General features: G+C 43.9%; 1 protein-coding gene across 3 annotated transcripts in view; it reads left to right on the forward strand.

The window, feature by feature from the left end:
- Positions 1-1008: 1008 nt before the first annotated feature.
- pak1 (p21 protein (Cdc42/Rac)-activated kinase 1) overlaps positions 1009-24774 on the forward strand; it is a gene marked incomplete at both ends in the record, with an annotated part of 29514 nt that continues 5748 nt past the window's right edge. Inside the window, 11 exons of one of the 3 annotated variants that reach the window (XM_083985010.1) lie at positions 1009-1201; positions 2131-2225; positions 4102-4249; positions 4982-5019; positions 10406-10519; positions 15658-15889; positions 18925-18988; positions 19852-19900; positions 21651-21763; positions 24205-24322; positions 24417-24516. In XM_083985010.1, coding sequence (XP_083841136.1) covers positions 1009-1201; positions 2131-2225; positions 4102-4249; positions 4982-5019; positions 10406-10519; positions 15658-15889; positions 18925-18988; positions 19852-19900; positions 21651-21763; positions 24205-24322; positions 24417-24516 — 1264 coding nt within the window. Of the gene's footprint in view, positions 1202-2130; positions 2226-4101; positions 4296-4981; positions 5020-10338; positions 10520-15657; positions 15890-18924; positions 18989-19851; positions 19901-21650; positions 21764-24204; positions 24323-24416; positions 24517-24774 lie in introns of all 3 variants that reach the window. The other 2 variants (XM_083985008.1, XM_083985009.1) reach the window with 2 other exon arrangements.

A 24774-nucleotide genomic window follows, 5' to 3' on the forward strand; every position in this document is an offset into this window, starting at 1 on the left:
TTTATTTGCACCCATCTCTCTCTCGTGTGTATGTGTGTGTGTGTGTGTGTGTGTGTGTGTGTGTAATCTACATTAAGTGAACATGTACAGTATCTGTCTGTACAGTAGTAACATAAAGAAGGATGGATGATGTACAGAGAGAGATGGACATGAGAGTGCAGCTAATGGCTTGTATTGAACCTATGTATTGATGTGGAGCGGTTCTGAAGGAGGATGTGTCCTGTCTTCATCTGCTGCAGGTTCCAAGTCTTTGAAAGCATCAGATATGAACTAGGCAATGCAGCTTTTTTTTTTATAGATACATTTTCATATTTTAGTACAGAGACAAAAGGTAAAACAAAAGACAAGTACAAAATACACCCAAGCTTCACCCAAAGCTTTTTGAAGTCGGATTGAGTAAGTCATTTGCTCTAGGACATGCAATTGTTTTACAATGTTAAAGGGATAGTTCAACATTTTGGCAAATTGGCCCATTGCCATAATACCTTCATCAAACTCATCAAATACACAATCCAACAACTCCACAACGCTCTGGGGGACAAGTTGTGAGTTGCACATTCACCACGCTATGAGATAATAACACAACGTTACCACACAGAGTTGTTTTAGAGGGAAATTCATGCAAAACCGCTGATGCACGTTGCCTTCAGGGACAGTTTTTCATTCTGGGGTTCCAGGGAAGCTCAGTTTACCTGGCTGAACATTGACAGTAATGTGGGTCAGAGGAACCAATCAGAGAAAAGGAGCAGAGGAGGGAAAGGACTGAAGGAGAGAAACTTGACTTTAGGCAGAGAGAGGGAATCACTCTTTCCATAATGAAGATAACAGATCATTAGAATCATAGTTCCCGGCAGCTCTGACATTCAGTGTGAGGATGGATGAAACTCTCCCTACACTTGTGTCTTCTGATACTGGTATCTCGCCTGTGATTGTTTGATTTTCCTGCTCCTCAACCTGCCGGCTCTATGTTTTGTCATGCAGGAGTGGCTGGCTGCAGCTTCCCAGAAGATGTCTGATAATGGGGAGGTCGAGGACAAGCCCCCAGCTCCACCTATGAGGAACACCAGCACCATGATCGGATCCTCCAACAAAGATCCCACCCCCCTTAACCACGGGTCCAAGCCCCTCCCACCTAACCCGGAAGACAAGAAGAAGAAAGATCGCTCAATCCGATTCATCCTGACTGGAGGAGGGGATAAGAGTGAGTATTCCTCAGTTATGAGAGTAGGAAACCTTTTCCATCACATTAACATGGACATACATCCTGTAGAGTGGGCATCAAGTAGAAACATTAAGAAGCAAGATCTTGGCTGAGTGGTCGCCAGGATGGATCACTGTGGATCTGATTTGGCACAGGGTTTAAAGGGATAAAAAATTATATTATAGCGAACAATGGAACTGTGTATTTATTTTCAGGTAAAACCTCTTTTAGGCCGTGAAAATAGGCCGTTTCTTTGGGTCTGTTCACAACACTGTATGTTGTAAATCTCTGGGCAGGGCTATGGGCCTCCCGTTAGCAACGCCAGCCCATAGCCCTGCCCAGAGATTTACAACATACAGTGTTGTGAACAGATCCTGACCTTTAACCAGCCACTCCACAAATCATACAACATATCTGACTTTATTTTATTTGAGGTACTTGAGGTTTTCTGCTAGCTTTACGAAAAGTGATGGTGATTTCTATTTACCTTCTTCCCTACAACTTCTTAACTGGAAAATAAAACATACATTAAAGAAAAACACTAACACTTAGTGTGAATAGTCTGCTAATAAATGCAACTATAATAAAATTATGCCATATGAAAAACACGGTCAAAGTGAAGATTTTTACATTGACCAACTAACCCTAACCCTCTCAGCTGTATCCTGATGTAGCCTGATGAGTTAAAAATCAAGACAGGAGTTTATATGCATGAATGGACATTTACTGTACATGTCGATGTAACAAGATAAACATGCTCTGCAGTATTTCCAATGCTGTTTTGTAAAGTAATAGTTGACATTTTGGGACATGGTCTCATTGCCACAGTATGTAGCACCAGTTACCAGTAACAGGTGGGAATGGCTAAATGTAACACACACACTACTAACATGATGTTGTACGATACACACTGGTTGTTTGTTTTTCAGCCTATAAGAAAAAGGAGCGCCCAGAGATTTCTCTGCCGTCGGACTTTGAACACACCATCCATGTTGGATTTGATGCTGTTACGGGGGAGTTTACTGTAAGTGTGTGTGTGGCAACTCTCCAGCATCTGTGCTGTGTGTTTGTACCAAAGGACCCATGTTCATTGTTGTATGTCAGTGTGTTCAAGTGTGTGGAAGTGTGTATGTGCCTTTGATAGACTCGGCACATGAACCTTTTCAATGACTCCCATTAGATAAAGACATCTTGTTGACTCGCACACGGGTCATTCTATGAAAATGGTGGCTTTTTGAACAGCAATTTCATGTTTCATTTGGATTATTTTTTTAACAACTTAAACATGGTCACATAACAGTTAACCACTTACCATTATAAATCAACATAGGCTAAATTACAGCTTATTTTAATATTTTTTATTATATTACATTTAAAAAACGCTAATGGTGGTTGGTGTTAATGATCATCACTGGTGTTACCCACTGGTCCCTGGTGTTACTAACGAAAACTGGTGTAGCCTAACTAACTAGAACAATAACACCAGTGACAAATCGACAAGATGGCCTATTCAAGATGGTGGACATTGCAAGCAAAATCATTGCTTGCATTATAACTGTCTTATGCATGGTTTAATAACAATAAAACACTTTAATTACAAAAAAACATGTATATTTTGTGTCATTGTTGAACACTTTTGAGCGCTTTTCCTTGTGAATAATGTAGGGACAGGAAAGCCACCATTTCTAGGCTATAGAATGACCCACACATGCAAAATTATAAAACAAGTCAACACAACCTCAAAATAAGTGAGTGAGGTGACTGCAGTAGAGCAGTCTACAGAGTTGTGTGGTTGCTTTAAAGGTAGAGTCTGGAGTTTTGTTTGTTGCAGTTTGTAAACAAAACATTGAAACTGGGCCCCTCCTCTGGGGCTAAGCTGTGTAGCCTCCAGACCCAGACAGCAGCAGTTGTCATGACAACAAAGGAAAGGAAAAGAGTGAAGCGCTGGAGCCGTGGGCCGATAGCCGACTGTCACCAACACCGGGAGCCTCCAGTTTTATGTTGTTATGCCGTTGTGGTGAGCTGCGAAGACGGTGTTAGCGGCGGATGCTAACTGCTACCGCTAGCCGAAGTTAGCATCGAGCAAAGATGGTTTATAAACCGAGCTAGCTCCCCACAACGGTCCTCATACTTGTTAGCAGTCGAGGCTTTAGTCGTCAGTGACGATGGGGAATCGGTCCGCGGCTCCAGTGCTTCACTCAGACTGTATTTCTTTTTCTTTGCGGTCCTGACTTCTGCTGCTGAGAGAGAGAGACGTGCTAGCACTCGTTAGCATCAGAGACAGCTAACACGGCTAGCAGTCCTGAGCCTCCTACTCTGCTGCACGTAGCTTCACCTGAACTCTGTAATTGGCTGGAGAGAAAACACCGACTCTCTCGCTCTCCACCCAGAAACGTCCACATGTAGGAACAAAGCAAAAGTCCAAAATACAGGCAGACACAGCCCCCACCACACAGGACTAGAAGCCCAGAGGTGATGATTAAGATGGATTTCATTTAGGCCTAAGTCTAATGTTTATTTTTGGGCACAAAACTCCAGACCCAACCTTTAAAATGAAGGAAAGATGAGCCCTGAACAGAATCAGGGATGGTGTGATGGAGCAGGAAGCAGAGGAGTGTGTGTGATGGACTGACCCTAACAGAGGAGTAGAGAGAGAAAACAAGGAGATGTGACCCACTTATGTGACTGAGCTACAAATATGACAAGACAGCCCTGTTAGGACTCTTTACCAAGCCTGTGTGTGTCTGTGTGCGTGCGTGCATGCAATTAATATTTGTCATCTTAATGTTATAAAGTAGTGGGCATGGCATATCAGGAAATACAGTACAGTGTGTGTGTGTGTGTGTGTGTGTGTGTGTGTGTGTGTGTGTGTGTGTGTGTGTGTGTGTGTGTGTGTGTAGGGCATGCCGGAGCAGTGGGCCCGGCTCTTGCAGACATCCAACATCACAAAACTGGAGCAGAAGAAGAACCCCCAGGCTGTCCTCGATGTGTTAAAGTTCTACGACTCAAAAGAAACCACCAACAGCCAGAAGTACATGAGCTTCACAGGTACACACACACACCTTACACCTCTTTTTCCTACTCTTTTCATTTTGTGAAGCAAGACACAGAAAGTACTGGAACGTCAACATGACCAAACAAACATGGCAGCATCTGCTGACAGCTTTTAGTGTTGCTGATAGATTTAGATGTGACACACTGGGAGGGAGAAAGAGCTGGAACTGTGGTTTTGAGTTGTTGCAGAAGTCACAAAAGTTAAAGGGATAATTCAACATTTTGGCAAATTGGCCCATTGCCATAATCCCTATAGTCATAGTAGTAGGTTCGTTACCTTTATTTGTTGGTGCAAGCTATTTTTAGAATGGCGGAGCAGAGCTGTGAGCTGCTCAGAGCTACGCTACGGAGGCTCAATTTGCCAAAATGTTGAACTATCCCTTTAAATCGGGATGATAACTCTAACTCCAAGAAATCCCATGAGCCTCCGTAGCGTAGCTCTGAGCAGCTCACGGCTCTGTTCCGCCGTTCTAAAAATAGCTTGCACCGACAAATAAAGGTAACGAACCTACTGCTATCACTATAGCGATTATGGCAATGGGCCAATTTGCCAAAAATGTTGAACTATCCCTTTAAGTCGGGATGATAAAGAGAAAGTATTGAAAAAGATAAAGCCGTGAATTAACATAATACAAAATACAGCAAATGCAAAAGATCAACAACTAGATTTGGGTGGTGTGTGCTGCTGGTGTTTTTGTCTTCTAATGTTTCATGTTTTGTCTGCAGATAAAAACGCAGATGCCTACAGCTCCTCCATCACAACGGTGAGAAAACATCTGTCAACACACAGACACAGCTGTGTCTGTATCCTGTATCTCTCCCACAGCAACACACACACTGAGACATAATTCTGTTAGGATGCCTCTGCACGCCTTTGTTCATCGCCACAGCTATCAGCTGCTCTGAGAGCGATCGGATGGCATACGGCTCTTAGAACCACACCATACAACATATTGCTTTCTGTTTAATTCATAAACACAACATAACAACATGAAGCTTGTAAGAAATGAAGAGGAACTACAGGAAACTGAGCATCTAATCTATGTTTAGTTTGGTTTGAGGGTAGTGATGGCAGCAGGCCACAGGAGCTGCCACTGTTTTACTTCATGTTTTTCACATTGATTTGAGAAACATAAAAGTCTCTCTCATCTGTTCTTATTGATCATCTGTCACTGTTTATCATGACTGTGTAGGGAGACACACTCAATGACATGCTACATGCTCACTCTCAAGAATCAAAATCAGAATTTATTTTTCATTGCACAACAGCACAACGAGATTAAAAGCTAAACCTTAAAGTGCACCTCATAGAAATAAGACAGACAATAACAGTAACGCATTAGTGCCAACATTCAGTTGTACAGCAATCAACAATATGAGTATGTGTATGGATAAAGTGATAAGTGCAAGTGCAATCAATCCCACCTACTCACTTCTGAACAAAAACATTAATACCATACATCAAATATATTTACCCCATAATATGATCCAAACCTCCTTGGTAGCTGTGGCTTCAGTAGTTTGGCCTCAGCAGCCCTGCAGTGAGCAGTGTGCTGCTGCTGTGTGCTTGCATTACATCTGGTTGGTCAAATCTGTTGAAGTGAAGATTATGCTACTATGTATTTTCCCCAACTATATTGAAGTTCCCTGTTAAGAGCCAACCTTCGACTTGGTAGATTTCCGGTTAATCCCATGGAAAGTTTCCAACTTGCCAAATTGCCAGAATTTTGCAACCCCAATTCTGTTATTTTTCTACTCTTCAGGTGGTTGCTTCGTTGCAGGAAGTGGATGACTGTGTCAACTAATTTCATGTTTAAAATTGTGAGCTGAATACAGCATGGATCTCCAGCTGGAGTTCAAACCCTTTCATTCAGATCATTTCAGAAGCCTGGGGCCCAGTCAGAATAAATTGGGCCTATTTTTGCGGCCTAAAATAAGTTTTACCTGAAAAAGAATACACAGTTCCATTGTTCGCTATAATATAATTTTTTTCAGCCCCTCAAAGTGCAGGAAAAACTGAGTTTTTATTTTATTTTATATGATGATAAAGAGAGAGTATAGAAAAAGATAAGGCCATGAATTAACATAATACAAAATACAGCAAACGCAAAAAATCAACAACTAGATTTGGGTTTTTTGTCATAAGCTGTATGAGCATTTCTAATATAGCAGCACACACACACATACACACACACACACACACACACACACACACACAGCTCCTAACTCTCTTGTGGGTCTTTGTTTTTGCCGCAGTGAAAGTGTTGGGCAGGTCCCTTTAAACCAAACTGAGAGTGAAAATAAAGAGGAAGGAGGAGGAAGTGATGCTGATTCTCTCTCTTCCTGTCTTTATTGTGAATCAGCATCTTTTCCTCCTTTCACATATCACTGTCTCGGCTCGGCTACTTGCTGAGCATCAGACTGTCAAAGACACTGACATAGAGGAGAGGAGGACGTGTGACTAGCCAGACATGACCAGTGCTCTCCCACATCAGTGGTGATGATGAGAGAGGGGACACCCAGAGAGAGGGAGGAGAGGAGCTGAATGAGCAGGAGGAACAGTCTCCAGGTAGAGTGCAGGACAGAAAGTCTCCTGGTAGTGTCCAGGTGGGACGGTCTCCTGGTAGTGTCCAGGAGGGACGGTCTCCTGGGAGTGTCCAGGAGGGACGGTCTCCTGGGAGTGTCCAGGAGGGACGGTCTCCTGGGAGTGTCCAGGACAGACAGTCTCCTGGTAGTGTCCAGGAGGGACGGTCTCCTGGTAGTGTCCAGGAGGGACGGTCTCCTGGTAGTGTCCAGGAGGGACGGTCTCCTGGGAGTGTCCAGGAGGGACGGTCTCCTGGGAGTGAGCAGGAGGGACAGTCTCCAGGTAGAGTGCAGGACAGACAGTCTCCTGGTAGTGAGCAGGACAGACAGTCTCCTGGTAGTGAGCAGGAGGGACAGTCTCCAGGTAGAGTGCAGGACAGACAGTCTCCTGGTAGTGAGCAGGAGGAACAGTCTCCTGGTAGTGTCCAGGAGGGACGGTCTCCTGGTAGTGTCCAGGAGGGACAGTCTCCTGGTAGTGTCCAGGAGGGACAGTCTCCTGGTAGTGTCCAGGAGGGACGGTCTCCTGGTAGTGTCCAGGAGGGACAGTCTCCTGGTAGTGTCCAGGAGGGACAGTCTCCTGGTAGTGTCCAGGAGGGACAGTCTCCTGGTAGTGAGCAGGAGGGACAGTCTCCCGGTAGTGAGCAGGACAGACAGTCTTCTGGTAGTGTCCAGGAGGGACGGTCTCCTGGTAGTGTCCAGGAGGGACGGTCTCCTGGTAGTGTCCAGGAGGGACAGTCTCCTGGTAGTGTCCAGGAGGGACAGTCTCCTGGTAGTGAGCAGGAGGGACAGTCTCCTGGGAGTGAGCAGGAGGGACAGTCTCCTGGTAGTGAGCAGGAGGGACGGTCTCCTGGTAGTGTCCAGGAGGGACAGTCTCCTGGTAGTGAGCAAGAGGGACAGTCTCCTGGTAGAGTGCAGGAGGGACAGTCTCCAGGTAGTGAGCAAGAGGGACGGTCTCCTGGTAGTGTCCAGGAGGGACAGTCTCCTGGTAGTGAGCAGGAGGGACAGTCTCCTGGTAGTGAGCAGGACAGACAGTCTCCTGGTAGTGAGCAGGAGGGACAGTCTCCTGGTAGTGAGCAGGAGGGACAGTCTCCTGGTAGTGTCCAGGAGGGACAGTCTTTTGGTAGTGAGCAAGAGGGACAGTCTCCTGGTAGTGAGCAGGAGGGACAGTCTCCAGGTAGTGAGCAGGAAGGACAGTCTCCTGGTAGTGTCCAGGACAGACAGTCTCCTGGTAGTGTCCAGGAGGGACAGTCTCCTGGTAGTGTCCAGGACAGACAGTCTCCTGGTAGTGAGCAGGAGGGACGGTCTCCTGGTAGTGTCCAGGAGGGACAGCCTCCTGGTAGTGAGCAAGAGGGACAGTCTCCTGGTAGAGTGCAGGAGGGACAGTCTCCAGGTAGTGAGCAAGAGGGACGGTCTCCTGGTAGTGTCCAGGAGGGACAGTCTCCTGGTAGTGTCCAGGAGGGACAGTCTCCTGGTAGTGAGCAGGAGGGACAGTCTCCTGGTAGTGAGCAGGAGGGACAGTCTCCTGGTAGTGTCCAGGAGGGACAGTCTCCTGGTAGTGAGCAGGAGGGACAGTCTCCTGGTAGTGAGCAGGAGGGACAGTCTCCTGGTAGTGTCCAGGAGGGACAGTCTCCTGGTAGTGTCCAGGACAGACAGTCTCCTGGTAGTGAGCAAGAGGGACAGTCTCCTGGTAGTGTCCAGGAGGGACAGTCTCCTGGTGGTGAGCAGGAGGGACAGTCTCCTGGTAGTGTCCAGGAGGGACAGTCTCCTGGTAGTGAGCAGGAGGGACAGTCTCCTGGTAGTGAGCAGGAGGGACAGTCTCCTGGTAGTGTCCAGGACAGACAGTCTCCTGGTAGTGTCCAGGAGGGACAGTCTCCTGGTAGTGTCCAGGACAGACAGTCTCCTGGTAGTGTCCAGGAGGGACAGTCTCCTGGTAGTGTCCAGGAGGGACAGTCTCCTGGTAGTGTCCAGGAGGGACAGTCTCCTGGTAGTGTCCAGGACAGACAGTCTCCTGGTAGTGAGCAGGAGGGACAGTCTCCTGGTAGTGTCCAGGAGGGACAGTCTCCTGGTAGTGAGCAAGAGGGACAGTCTCCTGGTAGTGAGCAGGAGGGACAGTCTCCAGGTAGTGAGCAGGAGGGACAGTCTCCTGGTAGTGTCCAGGACAGACAGTCTCCTGGTAGTGTCCAGGAGGGACAGTCTCCTGGTAGTGAGCAGGAGGGACAGTCTCCTGGTAGTGTCCAGGAGGGACAGTCTCCTGGTAGTGTCCAGGAGGGACGGTCTCCTGGTAGTGTCCAGGAGGGACGGTCTCCTGGTAGTGTCCAGGAGGGACAGTCTCCTGGTAGTGTCCAGGAGGGACAGTCTCCTGGTAGTGTCCAGGACAGACAGTCTCCTGGTAGTGAGCAGGAGGGACGGTCTCCTGGTAGTGTCCAGGAGGGACAGTCTCCTGGTAGTGAGCAAGAGGGACAGTCTCCTGGTAGTGAGCAAGAGGGACAGTCTCCTGGTAGAGTGCAGGAGGGACAGTCTCCAGGTAGTGAGCAAGAGGGACGGTCTCCTGGTAGTGTCCAGGAGGGACAGTCTCCTGGTAGTGTCCAGGAGGGACAGTCTCCTGGTAGTGAGCAGGAGGGACAGTGTCCCGGTAGTGAGCAGGAGGGACAGTCTCCTGGTAGTGTCCAGGAGGGACAGTCTCCTGGTAGTGAGCAGGAGGGACAGTCTCCTGGTAGTGAGCAGGAGGGACAGTCTCCTGGTAGTGTCCAGGAGGGACAGTCTCCTGGTAGTGAGCAGGAGGGACAGTCTCCTGGTAGTGAGCAGGAGGGACAGTCTCCTGGTAGTGAGCAAGAGGGACAGTCTCCTGGTAGTGTCCAGGAGGGACAGTCTCCTGGTAGTGTCCAGGAGGGACAGTCTCCTGGTAGTGAGCAGGAGGGACAGTCTCCTGGTAGTGTCCAGGAGGGACAGTCTCCTGGTAGTGAGCAGGAGGGACAGTCTCCTGGTAGTGTCCAGGAGGGACAGTCTCCTGGTAGTGTCCAGGACAGACAGTCTCCTGGTAGTGTCCAGGAGGGACAGTCTCCTGGTAGTGTCCAGGAGGGACAGTCTCCTGGTAGTGTCCAGGAGGGACAGTCTCCTGGTAGTGTCCAGGACAGACAGTCTCCTGGTAGTGAGCAAGAGGGACAGTCTCCTGGTAGTGTCCAGGAGGGACAGTCTCCTGGTAGTGTCCAGGAGGGACAGTCTCCTGGTAGTGTCCAGGAGGGACAGTCTCCTGGTAGTGAGCAGGAGGGACAGTCTCCTGGTAGTGTCCAGGACAGACAGTCTCCTGGTAGTGTCCAGGAGGGACAGTCTCCTGGTAGTGTCCAGGAGGGACAGTCTCCTGGTAGTGTCCAGGAGGGACAGTCTCCTGGTAGTGTCCAGGACAGACAGTCTCCTGGTAGTGAGCAAGAGGGACAGTCTCCTGGTAGTGTCCAGGAGGGACAGTCTCCTGGCAGTGAGCAGGAGGGACAGTGTCCCGGTAGTGTGATGGGTCTGCTGTCTCCGCTAGCACATGTAACAAACAGGCTCCCCCCCTCTGACATCATGCAGGTCGCTAAGGCTGTGTCTGAGACGCCTGCCATAGCAACCGTTTCTGAGGATGAGGACGAAGATGAGGCCGAGCCACCGCCGGTGATTGCCCCCCGACCAGAACACACCAAATCAGTAAGGACACACACACACAATTTCTTTCCTCCTGTTTTTCGTGGTAATTTTTTTTCCTCCTGTTTTTCGTGGTAATATTATTCTGTTTTTCGTGGTAATATTTTTCTGTTTTTTGTGGTAATATTATTCTGTTTTTCGTGGTAATTTTTTTTCCTCCTGTTTTTCGTGGTAATATTTTTCTGTTTTTCGTGGTAATATTATTCCGTTTTTCGTGGTCATTTTTTTTCCTCCTGTTTTTCGGAATAATTTTTTTCTGACTTAACGAGATTTCAAAATCCGGTGAGAAGCTCCCACCTGCAAGTAACGTTTAACCGCTGCAGTCAAGCCCCCACTTCATCACGGATCTATTACATCTTACTGTAGATCCATGAGATACACTGATAGGAATTTTTATTCAAACTCCACTTTGGTACAGGTTCCACCATTGCTTTATTTTCCAGACTGACGGCTCCAACACAAGCATCAACAAACTTTTCCCGGGGCGAGCTACACACGTCACATCAGGGAACGTATAACAAACAGCCTTCAAAATAAAAGTACTACTCATAACACATTGAGTAAAGGCACTTTCTTTTACATTGCTTAACATACATCCATGGATATACTCCACAAATAATACAGTCTTATTTTCACTGTGTTCCCAGTAAGTTCAGATTTATATTGAAAGGATACTACCTGTTATTACAGAACACCACCTCAGAGAGTGTCACTCAGAACAGTCTGATGGAGCACCTTTATTTTTAAATCAGTCCTTACGTTACTTGCAGGTGGGAGCTTCTCACGGGATTTTGAAATCTCGAAGCTAAGTCAGAAAAAAATTACCCCGAAAAACAGAAAAATAATTAGTCAGAAAAACAAACCAAAAAAATAAATTACTCAGAAAAACCGGATTTTTGTTTTTATTCAAGTGAATGCAATACGCTTCCATAATCAAGTGATGCATGGCAAGGCAAGGCAAGGCAATTTTATTTGTATAGCCCGTTTTTACAAACAGTTTGTCTCAAAGGGCTTTACATGGCATCGTAACAACATCCTCTGTCCTTAGACCCTCACATCGACTGAGGAAAAACTCCATGGAAAACCCTTTTAACAGGGAAAAATCGGAGAAACCTCAGGGTGAGCAACAGAGGAGGGATCCCTCACCCAGGATGGACAGACGTGCAATAGATGTTGTTACAGACAAGAAAACAGTTTACAGTTTATGTCACAGAATGTGACATAAACTGGCCTATATGTAAATAGATTGAGATTATAAAATGCAAAGACAGAGAAACAGAGACACAAACATTCAATCAGACACATTAAAAATGATTGTGTCATCATAGCTGAGTCACTCACTGATATCTATCTTTAATCTGTGAAAAGACCTGCCTCACCTCTCTAATCAGACTAGAAAGACTGTGTGTGTGTGTGTCACAGAGAGAGATGCAGTCACAGGGGAGAGCTGAGGTTTTTATTTAGAAACAGTCTTTCAAAGCAGCTCTCTGTTCTCTGCTAGGTCAGTTCAGGAACACACACACACACACACACACACACACACACACACACACACACACACACACACACACAATATCTGCGTGGCCTCACTATCTCTATCCGAGTAAACAAGCACATTGTCTGCAGAGCCCCTGCTGTATTGCCATCATTAGGGACCCTGGTTCTGCTGGTTTCCCCTGACCCCACCAGAGCTGTCCTGATGCCAGCCTGCTGACACTCTGTGACGTACAACAACACAGTACTGGGCATGGGTGCCATGATGGCTTTGTTTGTCCCACCGGAGTTGATCTGGCTTGGGGGAGCAGCTTTAGGCAGAAAGGCAGAACAACAGTGCCCCCCAGGTCTGTGATGGTACCTACAGACTGAACAGCATGCTGTGTAGGCTGTATGGAAAAGGTGGTGATAGGAGAAAAAAAAGCAGCTTTAACACTGCAAAAACTCAAAATCTTACCAAGAATATTTGTCTTATTTCTAGCCAAAATGTCATTTCGAGTCCAAACAAATCTCATTATACTTAAAATAAGACTCATCACATTAAAAAGCAGCTTGTTTTTAGACACGTTTTACTTCTTTCAAGCATATTTTCACTTTTCACATTTTGACAAAAAATAAGACAAATATTCTTGAAAAGATTTTGAGTTTTTTGCAGAGCTGTTTGGAGAATTGCCTTCCAATGAGGATAACCTATAGGTCTGGCAATAAAGTCTGGTTGGTTCTAGGCTGGTGCTGTGTGTTCACTCACTCTTACCTCCAGTCACGCAGGCAGCTATAATATCAGAGTTAGCACTGATGTGTCTGGTACCCCTCTAGCCCCAAGCAGGGGGCTGCAAGTAAAGCAGCCAGAACACTTACAGAGAACGGCAAGTCCTGGAAAGTCTGTTACATGGAAAGCAAAGATCTGTGCAATTGCAAATATTGAGTGAGAAAAGCAGTCTTCCTCTTGTTAGCATCTGTTAGCTCTGTCATAGTGTCTGGGCAGCCTGGTCAGACCACAGAACAGACTGAAGTGAGATGTGATAACACTGTTCAACATCCCACTGATAACAAGTCTTCAATAACTACATACTGTTCTTATGTCTCACTGTTTTCCTGATTGAAGGAATGAAATCAATTATTTTGAACATACACATGGAATTATATATTCATTTAATTAATGAGTGCATTAATTAAAGGACAATTCCGGGCAAATTCAACTCGAGGCTGTATTCTCCTAACATTTTAGGTCTAAAAGAAGGAATCTGAAGATTTTCAGTTTAATTGCTCCTGTTTTGCGGTAGTTGTGTCTGTCCCCGCATCGCCACGGCAGCGATGAATGGGAGCGGATTGAAGTTCTGCTGCTTAGGCCGTTTACATCCCTCAGATGGCTACTCCAAAAAGTCAAGAGTTGGTATTTCTGTGTTTATGACACAAACGGGAGCTTCCGACTGCACATGAACACACCGAGTGTCAACTTGAGTCTTGCGCGAGACTTTGAATTAGATCTAGTTTTACAAACATGTCGGCTTGCTTGAAGTAAATAAACTTCTCGGTGCATGTTTGAGTCGCCATCTGACGCTGTCTGTGGCTTTGAGGGATGGAAACAGCCTAAGCAGCAGAACTTCAATCCGCTGCCATGGCGATGTGGGGACAGACCCAACTACCGCAAAACAGGAGACGTTAAACTGAAAATCTTCAGATTCCTTCTTTTAGACCTAAAATGTTAGGAAAATACAACCCCGAGTTGAATTTGCCCGGAATTGTCCTTTAAAATTTAAATAAAATAAATAATTACGAAATAAGATAAATTCAAGTGAACAAAACTGAACAAAAACAACTCTGAGCATGGTAAACTGCAAATGTAGGACCGATCAAAATTCATTGCATTTCAGGCAGACTTTGAGATGTGTTTGTTGCGCACGCTCATATTGGGATGAGGATGAAAATGTGATTAAAGGTTCACTCAAAATTGAAATGTCACTCATTATCTCCTCCCCCTCATGTGGACTAAGGGCTGGGAGAAGTTTCAGAATCCTCCGTGGCTTCTCTGAGTTACAGGGGGTCTCGGCGTAGCAGTGCATGTCCATATGACGGTTGCAAATGGATACCAACTGTCTTCGTAACAAAAAGACACACCAAAAAAATTGTCCCGAAAAAAATTAAATAAGTCTAGCTTCAAGAAGCTTCTGCTACAAACAAGCTTGACATATAGACTTATTTAATTTTTTTCGGGACAATTTCTCATTTCGGGGCTTCAATACAAGACGGACATTACATACAAGCAGCATGGAGGTATTTGGATGTTTTTTGGTGTGTCTTTTTGTTACGAAGACAGTTGGTATCCATTTGCAACCGTTATATGGACATGCACTGCTACGCCGAGACCCCCTGTAACTCAGAGAAGCCACGGAGGACTCTGAAACTTCTCCCAGCCCTTAGTCCACATGAGGGGGAGAAATTTCAATTTTGGGTGAACTATCCCTTTAATGGTGCAGTCCCTACAGACAGCTTCCTTTGTCAGTAAACCTGAAAACATGATGTCAAGAGAAAAGTTTTCTGAGTTCCATCAGCCGTCCTCCTGCCTCAGTTTACTCTCTTTTGACCGTGAGAAGAACTAAACACATTAAAACTAGACAATGGTTCCAATTTTGCACTATAATATTTTGGGATTTTTTAAAAAGAGGAAACCACAGTACATGTAAACAGTACAAAGGAAATGAGTGGTTGTTTACACACTATATATTATGGTGTGTAAATGATTAGCCAAGGTGGCAAAGAGTATTTATATTTTGAATAAGGTTAAGTTTGTCTTGGACACTAACACACTAAGAATTCTGTACTGTACATTTATTTAGCTATATCTTAATTACTGCGTGGAGGTGTGGGGCAACACCTATTTAAGTAACATCGCTCCTCTGATTCTGCTACAAAAAAGAGCAGTAAGAATAATCCACAAGGCAGGTAATAGAGATCCCTCAAATAGATTTTTTAATTCTGCAGGTTTGTTGAAAATGGCCGATATAATAGAATTACAGACCCTAAAAATAATGTTTAAAGCAAAGAACAGATCATAAACAGAACATTTACAAAACTTGTTCAAACTGGAGGAAGGGGACAACAGACTGAAGCTTGATTTTAAACATTAATTTGCAAGGCTAAGCTTAAAACAAATGTGTATTTCTGTTGTAGGGGTAAAATTATGGCATTCACAAAGCAAGGAACTGAAAAGCTGTACAAGTTTGTCTCAGTTTAAGAAAATGTTTAAAAAAGAAAAGATAAGCATCTACAAAAAAGAAGAAGGAGAAAGAGAAAAAGAAGGGGAAAAAAGAAAAGATAGATAGACGAGTGGTGTCTACCGTTATTTTGTTGGTTTTCTTGTCACTACTATGTTTCATCATTCCTAATATTTTGAAACACAGAATAATACTGGTGTTGAAGTAAGCCAATGTAACTATAACAACAGAGAGGAGCAGGTACTATAAGTTTTCGTCATCCTGCTCCTTTTCATTCATGGTGAAAACGTGTACATTATGTAAATATGTGCAACCGTGTGAGAATGTATACCATGAATGAAATAAATCGAAATGAAATGAAATGAAATTTCCTGTTTAGAGTAGTAGGCCTTACATGTGTGTCACAGTGTTGAACTTGTGTTATTCTTTCAGATATACACTCGCTCAGTGATCGAGCCCCTCCCTCCTCCAACCAAAGATGCTGCAACCTCCCCCATCTCCCCTCCGACTGCTGCAGCTGCTGCCGTCACCCCGGCCCCCCCCTCAGAAGGAGCCCCCAGCAGCCCCCCCAGTGCAAGCCCCGCCCCCGGGCCCTCCTTGCCCCGCCCACAGGACAAAACCAGGAAGAAGAAGATGTCAGATGAGGAGATCCTTGAGAAACTACGTAAGGCCCAATCATACAACACACACACACACACACACACACACACACACACACACACACACACACACACACACACACACACACACACACACACACACACACACAGTGAACCTTTGAGTACCTTTCTACAGAGTCCAATGAGCATTTAGACGGTGGTCCAGGTTTTTGGTGGTTTACTCTTTCAGCATGACAGAGCAAGGTTTTAAAGACGTGGTTCTCCCAGTTTGCTGGTCTTGACCGGGCCCTGAGCTCAGCCCCATTCAACACGTTTGGTATGGTCTGGAAGGTAGGCTGATAGACCGTGCTTTCATTTGAATTAGACAGTTTTTCATTTTCTCTTGTAAGACTCAGTGTAAAGTTTGATAAAAAGGGATAGTAGCATTTTTTTTTAAAGTGGGGTTGTATGATCTACAAATAGCCCCTAAGTACTTTAATTGCAGTAGAAGACTCTCTGCACTCCTCCCGTTAGCAACGCCAGCCCATAATAGCCCTGCCCAGAGATTTACAACATACAGTGTTGTGAACGGACCCAAAGAAACGGCCTATTTTCACGACCTAAAAGAGGTTTTACCTGAAAAAAAATACACAGTTCCATTGTTCACTATAATATATATATATATATATATATATATATATATATATATATATATATATATATATATATATATATATATATATATATATATATATATATATATATATATATATATATATATATATATATATATATATATATATATATGGGTCTGTTCACAACACTGTATATTGTAAATCTCTGGGCAGGGCTATGGGCTGGCGTTGCTAATGGGAGGAGTGCAGAGAGTCTTCTACTGCAATTAAAGTACTTAGGGGCTATTTGTAGATCATACAACCCCACTATAAAAAAAATGCTACTATCCCTTTAAATCATTTCTTGTGTCTGCTGCCACAGCTAACAAGAGGATGAGGCTTCCAGGAGGCTGGAGTGTTGCTCTGAAATCAACTGGCTGTGGTCAGTGTTGCACAGACCTCAAGCTTCTACCTGTGGCAGTGATTGTGTTGCTTTGACATCACAAGAATAAATGAATAGCATATACTGGGATGAAGTTGCGGTTGTCACATGATGATCAGAGTTCATTCCACTGCACACAGCAGGTGAAAACACAGTCAAGGTTAAATATGTGTGTTAAATATATGATGTTATAAGTAAGGGATAATGCCCGACGAGGTGTCCATTATCAGCTTCGCGTCGGACGGTTCACGCCTCCGCGTCGTCCACAAAAAATGTGTTTTGATATTAGCATTAGCTGTTGTTAGCCACGTAGCTCAGCTACTTAGCTTCAACTGTGTTTATAATGATTACATAGATGATAAACAAATGTAATACGGTGTCGATAACGTCTCTGTATCTTCACGCTGGTCCTGTTGCTGCGGTGCTAATCAGACACGGGCTCAGAACCAGAACCAGCATTCGAAGCAGCTCGGTGGAGAAGCTTGTAGCTCGTAGCAAGCTAGTTTAATGTTTATGTGTTGCCTGGCAACAGCCTTGTCTCCCTTCCAGTTGCGGAACTATTTCTGTTGGCGGAGCTAAAGAAATGATTAAATAAACAAACAAATCATAATCTCTTGTAGTTTATTACTGTTCTAAAATGCGCTCGTAGCACTGTTGTATAAAAGCAATATCACACTCGAGGTCGTGCTGTTGTACTGTATATCAGCACGGTGGGATTATCTGACCGAATCACAGCCGTGCTGATATACAGTACAACAGCACTCCCTCTCGTGTGATATTGCTTAAATACATAATAATATTTAAAATGATGTAAAGTTTGACTAGTTGTACGCCAAGCAACACATTTCATAAAAAGTCAGTGAAGATTTTATACATAAAAAACAACTACATTCTACAACATCAAAAGTGACATGTTGAGGAATAAATAATAATAGTTTAGTTATTTTGCTGGTTTTGACACAGCAGCCTTGTGTTGCCATGTTTCAGTTGCGACCACTTTGAAATCTTGAAAAATAAATGTATTTGAACCCAGAATCAAATATTTCTTAGAAAGTCTGGAACAAAGGTCTTCACAGCTTTGATTGATCATTGATTATCAGTTACTTGTGTGATGGTAAAGACAATTTTCACTTTTTGGAGTTGAACAGTTAGTTAAGTTTTAGACTTCAATAGCTAACAAACCATGTACACTGAATAAAGTGAAATTTCTTATTTCTAAACTAAAATATTTATTCCATAATAATCCATCCATCTACTGTATGTGTAATTCCTCATGCTGAAAGGAGGGAGTGTATGAATACTACAGATCTAAGTGAAGGAGTAAAGCTGAACTCCTCCGCACTATGAACTGTGTTGTTTTGTGTTTGTAAGCCATGAATTAAGCCCTTATATTTTCTAAACCATGCGCCACGCCTGTCCAGATGTGCTCAGGTCTCTCTCTGCTGGTAAGCCCAGGACTCTCCCTGTCTGTCCGTCACTCTGATTGACAGACCTGATAGTCACTGTCCCCACTGTCCAATCCTCACATTTGATTGGTCGTCCTCTTCTCTCTCCATCGTTCAGTCTCCTGCGGTTCCGGAGTGACTTGAAGTTTTGTCCTCTAATCAGCCTCCTACTGGACTCTGATTACTGAACTGCAGATACTTCTTTCTTTCTTTCTTTCTTTCTTTCTTTCTTTCTTTCTTTCTTTCTTTCTTTCTTTCTTTCTTTCTTTCTTTCTTTCTTTCTTTCTTTCCTTCCATTTCTCGACATTTTTTTGCTGACCTGTTTAGCATCTGTCTCATCCCTTGTTCTCTCTTTCTGTCTTCTGTCCCGTCTGTTGTTCCTGTCCCCCCTCTCTCTGTCTCCCAGTCAGCATGCTGCATTGACCTGAGGGTGACAAACGTATAGTAGAATTAGGATGGATAGAAAGACACCCGACACTTCTATCCATTCAGATTCAGTTGTACTGCAACATGAGCAGCGGTGGATCATAGGTCCAGAGTGTTGCTCTTTGCTGTTTGTCTTGGTTAGTCACTGCTTGACTTGTCTTTCTTTTTCTCAGGGACAATTGTAAGTGTCGGAGACCCCAAGAAGAAATATACACGCTTCGAGAAGATTGGACAAGGGTAAGTGATAAATCTAATAAGCCTCCACTCAGTCAGTGTGAATATTTAGTTGATTCCATTTGTATGTCAGGGACCACTGTCACTGGGTTCTTCAATGGTTTTAAAGTCTCAAACTGAGAAAAATAGCGTCAATGGCGTAATTAGAAATGTATTGTGTGGATCTCACATTGTGCTGCCTCAAAACACCTTTGAGAAATGGACCAATAAAGCAGTTTATTATACTGGCATGCATTTTAAAGGGATAGTAGCATTTTTTTTAAAAGTGGGGTTGTATGATCTTATTTGCAGTGGAAGACTCTCTGCATTCCTCCCGTTAGCAACGCCAGCCCATAGCCCTGCACAGAGATTTACAACATACAGTGTTGTGAACAGACCCAAAGAAACGGCCTATTTTCACGGCCTAAAAGAGGAAAAAATACACAGTTCCATTGTTCGCTATAACATAATTTTTTCCAGCCCCTCAAAGTGCAGGAAAAACACAGTTTTTATTTGGACCTAACCAACTGCTGATCGGCGGGCGCGGAGGGATACGTGAGTTGGTTAGGTCCAAATAAAAACGGTGTTTTTCCTGCACTTTGAAGGGCTGGAAAAAAATATATTATAGCGAACAATGGAACAGTGTTTTTTTTTTCAGGTAAAACCTCTTTTAGGCCATTTCTTTGGGTCTGTTCACAACAATGTAGCTATGTTGTAAATCTCTGGGCAGGACTATGGGCTGGCGTTGCTAACGGGAGGACTGCAGAGAGTCTTCTATTGCAATTAATGCAGTTAGGGGCTATTTGTAGATCATACAACTCCACTTTAAAAAAAATGCTACTATCCCTTTAATGTTGACCTGGAGCTCTGCTGCTGTGTGTTGTCAGGGCGTCTGGGACGGTGTACACAGCTATCGACATCGCTACAGGACAGGAGGTAGGCTTCTTATTATCACACTCAGAATTACATTTTCCACTTCCTCCATATCTCTCTTCTCCTTCACCTCACACCTCAGCCAGTTGGTGAAACTGGAGAATACAGACACTCAAGTCCAGTAAAAGCAGAAGTCCAGGCCTTAGCTTAGCTGAAAGGCCAGAAGGTTACCTGAAATCATGATGCTGAAGTGAACTGACATGAATTCCACAGACTAAGTCTCAGTTTCCAGGGTTTAGATTTAGAATGATTGATGCCTTTCCTAAAGTTGAGATGTCAGGCGTCGGCCAGGAACAATAAAGCAAAGAAAAGACTCGGGGAAGGAGAGCAGTAGGCTCAGCTAGAGTCTGCATGGGAACAATATTACTGGGGTAAGTGTGTCATTTAGGTTCATTTTAAATGAGCTCAGCTCATCAGTCAAACTAATCCTCCTTAGTTTCACTCTAGCAGGATTAGTCTGTGACTGCTAATGTCTGTCAGGCTTTTTACTGCCCTGCCTGACTTCCACGCATCCTGTCATCTTTTTTCAACGAATTCTTCTTTTCTTTTTCCTGTCATCTTTCATCACTTTAAAGGGATAGTTCAACATTTTGGCAAATTGGCCCATTGCCATAATCCCTATAGTCATAGCAGCAGGTTCGTTACCTTTAAGTGTCAGTGCTAGCTATCAAGCTATTTTTAGAACAGCAGAGCAGAGCCGTGAGCTGCTCAGAGCTACGCTACGGAGGCTAAGGGAATTTCTTGGTTTCCCTCATCAAACTCATCAAATACACAATCCAACAACTCCACAACGCTCTGGTGGACAAGTTGTGACCTGCACATTCACCACGCTATGAGATAATAACACAACGTTACCACACAGAGTTGTTTTAGAGGGAAATTCATGCAAAAGCACTGATATGCGTTGTGTTCAGGGACAGTTTTTCAGCAAGCAGACTCTGTATTTACCCTGTATTTACCTCGAAAACGTTAACGTTGTGTTATTATCTCATAGCGTGGTGAATGTCGGGTCACAACTTGTTCACCAGAGCGTTGTGGAGTTTTTGGATTGTGTATTTGATGAGTTTGATGAGGGAAACCAAGAAATCCCATGAGCCTCCATAGCGTAGCTCTGAGCAGCTCACGGCTCTGCTCCGCCGTTCTAAAAATAGCTTGCACCGACAATTAAAGGTGTACAGAAAAGAAAACTGAATTTGAGCCCACTCTGGATCATAAAATTAATGTGATAACTCATCTTTCAGACGATGTAGGCCAAACTTTGTGCAAAATTCTATTTTTGAGTAAATCCAGGATGAAAGTGTGTATTTTTTTTTTCGCATTGGATAATGCAGGCGCACGGATTATACGTCAGCCTGTACACGATTCACCAGCCACTGATATTGGATCCGTCATCCGTCATTCAACGTCTGAGACACGCACACACACACGGAGCTCGGGCTCGCCCCAAGCTTTGAATATCCCGCCCGCTCGATAACGACCAATCAAATTCGTTTTCCTTACTCGGGTAAACTCGGCGCGACGGGCGCGACAAACAGGACGAACGGCCATTTCTGTACACCTTTAAAGGTAACAAACCTACTGCTATGACTATAGGGATTATATGGCAATGGGCCAATTTGCCAAAATGTTGAACTATCCCTTTAACAAAGCGATCTGTACCCCTCCCTGCCTTCTCCAGTCTCTCTGATCTTAATTTGCGTTTCCTCTGTGTGACTCTGCAGTGAAAAGTCAAACGTTTCCCTTTTTCTCTCAGGTTGCCATTAAACAGATGAACCTGCAGCAGCAGCCAAAGAAAGAACTGATCATCAATGAGATTCTGGTGATGAGGGAAAACAAGAACCCAAACATCGTCAACTACCTGGACAGGTTAGACACACACACACACACACACACACACACACACACACACACACACACACACACACACACACACACACACACACACACACACACACACACACACACACACACACACACACACACACAGCTTGTCAAATCAGATGATTTGCTGCTTTGATTGTGTGATATGGTGAAGTATTATTATTATTATTTTATTTTATTTATCATTCATTTTTCTCATCTGTTCACAAATAATTGTCATGCACTGACGTCTTCCTCAGCAGTAATTCAATGATATCAAATATTTCAGATTCAGTGATCCACCCCATATTAAAGGGATAGTTCACCCAAAATTCACATTTCACTCATTATCTACTCACCCTCATGTCGACTAAGAGCTGTGAGAATTTTCAGAGTCCTCCGTACCTTCTCTGAGTTACGGGGGGGGGGGGGGGGGGGGGGTCCGCGCAGCAGTATTTGTCCATATAATGGTTGTCCATGGATACCAACATTCTTTGTCCAAAAAGACACACCAAAAAACATCCAGATACCTCCATACTGCTCGTCTGTAATGTCCCTCTTGTATTGAAGCCCCGACATGAGAAATTGTTCTGAAAAAAATTAAATACGTCTATAATTTAAGCTTGTTTGTAGCGGAAGCTCCCAGTGTCTCAGTTCACTGCTCTTCCTGTGTCAGTGCAAATCGAACAATTTCTCATGTTGGGGCTTCAATACAAGAGGGACATTACAGACGAGCAGTATGGAGGTATTTGGATGTTTTTTGGTGTGTCTTTTTGGACGAAGGATGTTGGTATCCATTGACAACCATTACATGGACAAATACTGCTGCACCGACCCCCCCGTAACTCAGAGAAGGAACGGAGAACTATGAAAATTCTCACAGCCCTTAGTCGACATGAGGGTGAGTAGATAATGAGTGAAATTTGAATTTTGGGTGAACTATCCCTTTAATCAATGACCATGCCTCAGTAACATTCTCTTGGAATTCAGGCTGTTTGCATACTGTAAAGCCAATACCTGGTGGTGCTTTAACACATCCCTCCTCCAGGACCCAGAATGTGATAGTCTCATTAAAATGAGTGGGCATCCTTCCCCAGAGTCATCTCCATCTGTCTATGCTTTGGGAAACAGGCATTATCATTTCATTTTCCACCTACAAAAAAAGAAAGAACAACAATAGGATGCTGAATTGGAACAAAAAGTCAAGCAACAATGTAAATAGTCAAGCATCAATGCAAATAACTTGACAGAGAAAACACAAAATGAACTAAGAAAGCATAGGTTTCAGTTGAATGAGATCTTAAACAAGGAAGCTCAATTCTTAATACACAGACTGAGACAAGAACGATGTCACCATAATAAAAATCTAATCAAACAAAATTAGGAAAAAAGACCGATCTCTACTGTTAAGGACTCAGCAGGGAAGCCAGCGCAGTCTCCACAAGAGAGAAATCAGATTTTCTGAGATTTTTATGCAAAATGTACCAACCAGAAATAATGATATTAAAAATTTCCTCAACAACATGAATCTACCACATCTTTCTCCCGACCAAACAACCAGACTTGATTTACCAATAACAGAGCAAGAACTCTCCAGTGCCCTCAAACTCATGGACCGATGGCTTCCCTGCTGACTTCTACAATCACGTTTGCTCCATTCTTAGCCCACTTTTCAATAGATCAGAACTGAAATAAAACCAAACTCTACACTATCAAAATAACATGAATACAGCTACAGTATCACCAACAAAGATCTATTATTACCATGGAGCTACCGTCCTACTGTCCTCTCTTATTCATGTCAAAATCAACCCATAGAATATAAGAAGTTATCTTATCCATAATCCATCCAATCAAACCGGTTTCATTGAAGGCAGACCTGCATCCAATAACACTTAACTTTAATATAATGGACTACTCTCATCACAACAACAAGAACAAACCATCATAAGACGCTGAAAAAGCTTTTTACAGGGTTAATTATGACAAAAACTGCAAAACTGCTCGTTGGACCACTAACCCATAGGGGAGGGACTGGCCTCCTCCTCCCGGTCTGGTGGTGGAGCTAATGGGATGGAGAGAGGTAAGAGAATGACAATAAATACATAAAATAATGGTCATAGTAGTAAAAGAGAAAGAACTAAACAAAAAAAAAGCAAAAAGCAAAATAACAAAAAGAACGAATACATCAAACCCCACCAGTGCTCCCACCAGCCAGAGCTCAGAGTTATTTTGTCTTGTTTGTGTTTGTTGATCACCTATATTCCACCCCTGTATTATTTGATCATGTGTCCTGACCCTGTATTATAAAAAAGAATAAAAAAAGTATTATTTATTAACCAATCAGACTGGACTGCCACAAGTTTACTACTCGTATATATGATATTTTTCTGTCTGCGTGTCATGCTTCTGATTGAAATGTGTGATGTGTTGATGTGTTGCCATAGTTACCTGGTGGGAGATGAGCTGTGGGTGGTGATGGAGTACCTGGCCGGAGGCTCTCTGACTGATGTTGTAACTGAAACCTGCATGGATGAGGCCCAGATAGCCGCTGTGTGCAGAGAGGTAAGAGACACAACGCACACCGCTCTCCACTTTAAAGGGATGTTCCTAAAACCAGACTTATTCCATTATTTACCTCCACCCCCCCTCCCTCCAGTGTCTGCAGGCGCTGGAGTTCCTCCACTCAAACCAGGTCATCCATAGAGACATCAAGAGTGACAACATTCTGCTGGGCATGGACGGCTCCGTCAAACTCAGTCAGTAACATCAACTCATGTTATAGAATCTGATTCATTCAATGTGTTTAGCTATTTCATTTATTTGTCCATTTGCCTTACTTGTCTTGTGTAGCAGTGCTTGTTGCAGTGCCTTATTCTGACCAGCAGGAGAGGCTCTTGTTTTGTTGTTACCAGTCTTCAACCCTCCTGTTTGTCCAACCTGTTTCCTTCCTCCATCCTTCCTTCTTTCCTTCCTTCCTTTCTCCCTTCCTTCTTTCCACAATCCTTTTTTCCTTC

The sequence above is a fragment of the Trachurus trachurus genome (assembly GCF_905171665.1).
Source record: "Trachurus trachurus genome assembly, chromosome: 13".
Classification (NCBI taxonomy): domain Eukaryota; kingdom Metazoa; phylum Chordata; class Actinopteri; order Carangiformes; family Carangidae; genus Trachurus; species Trachurus trachurus.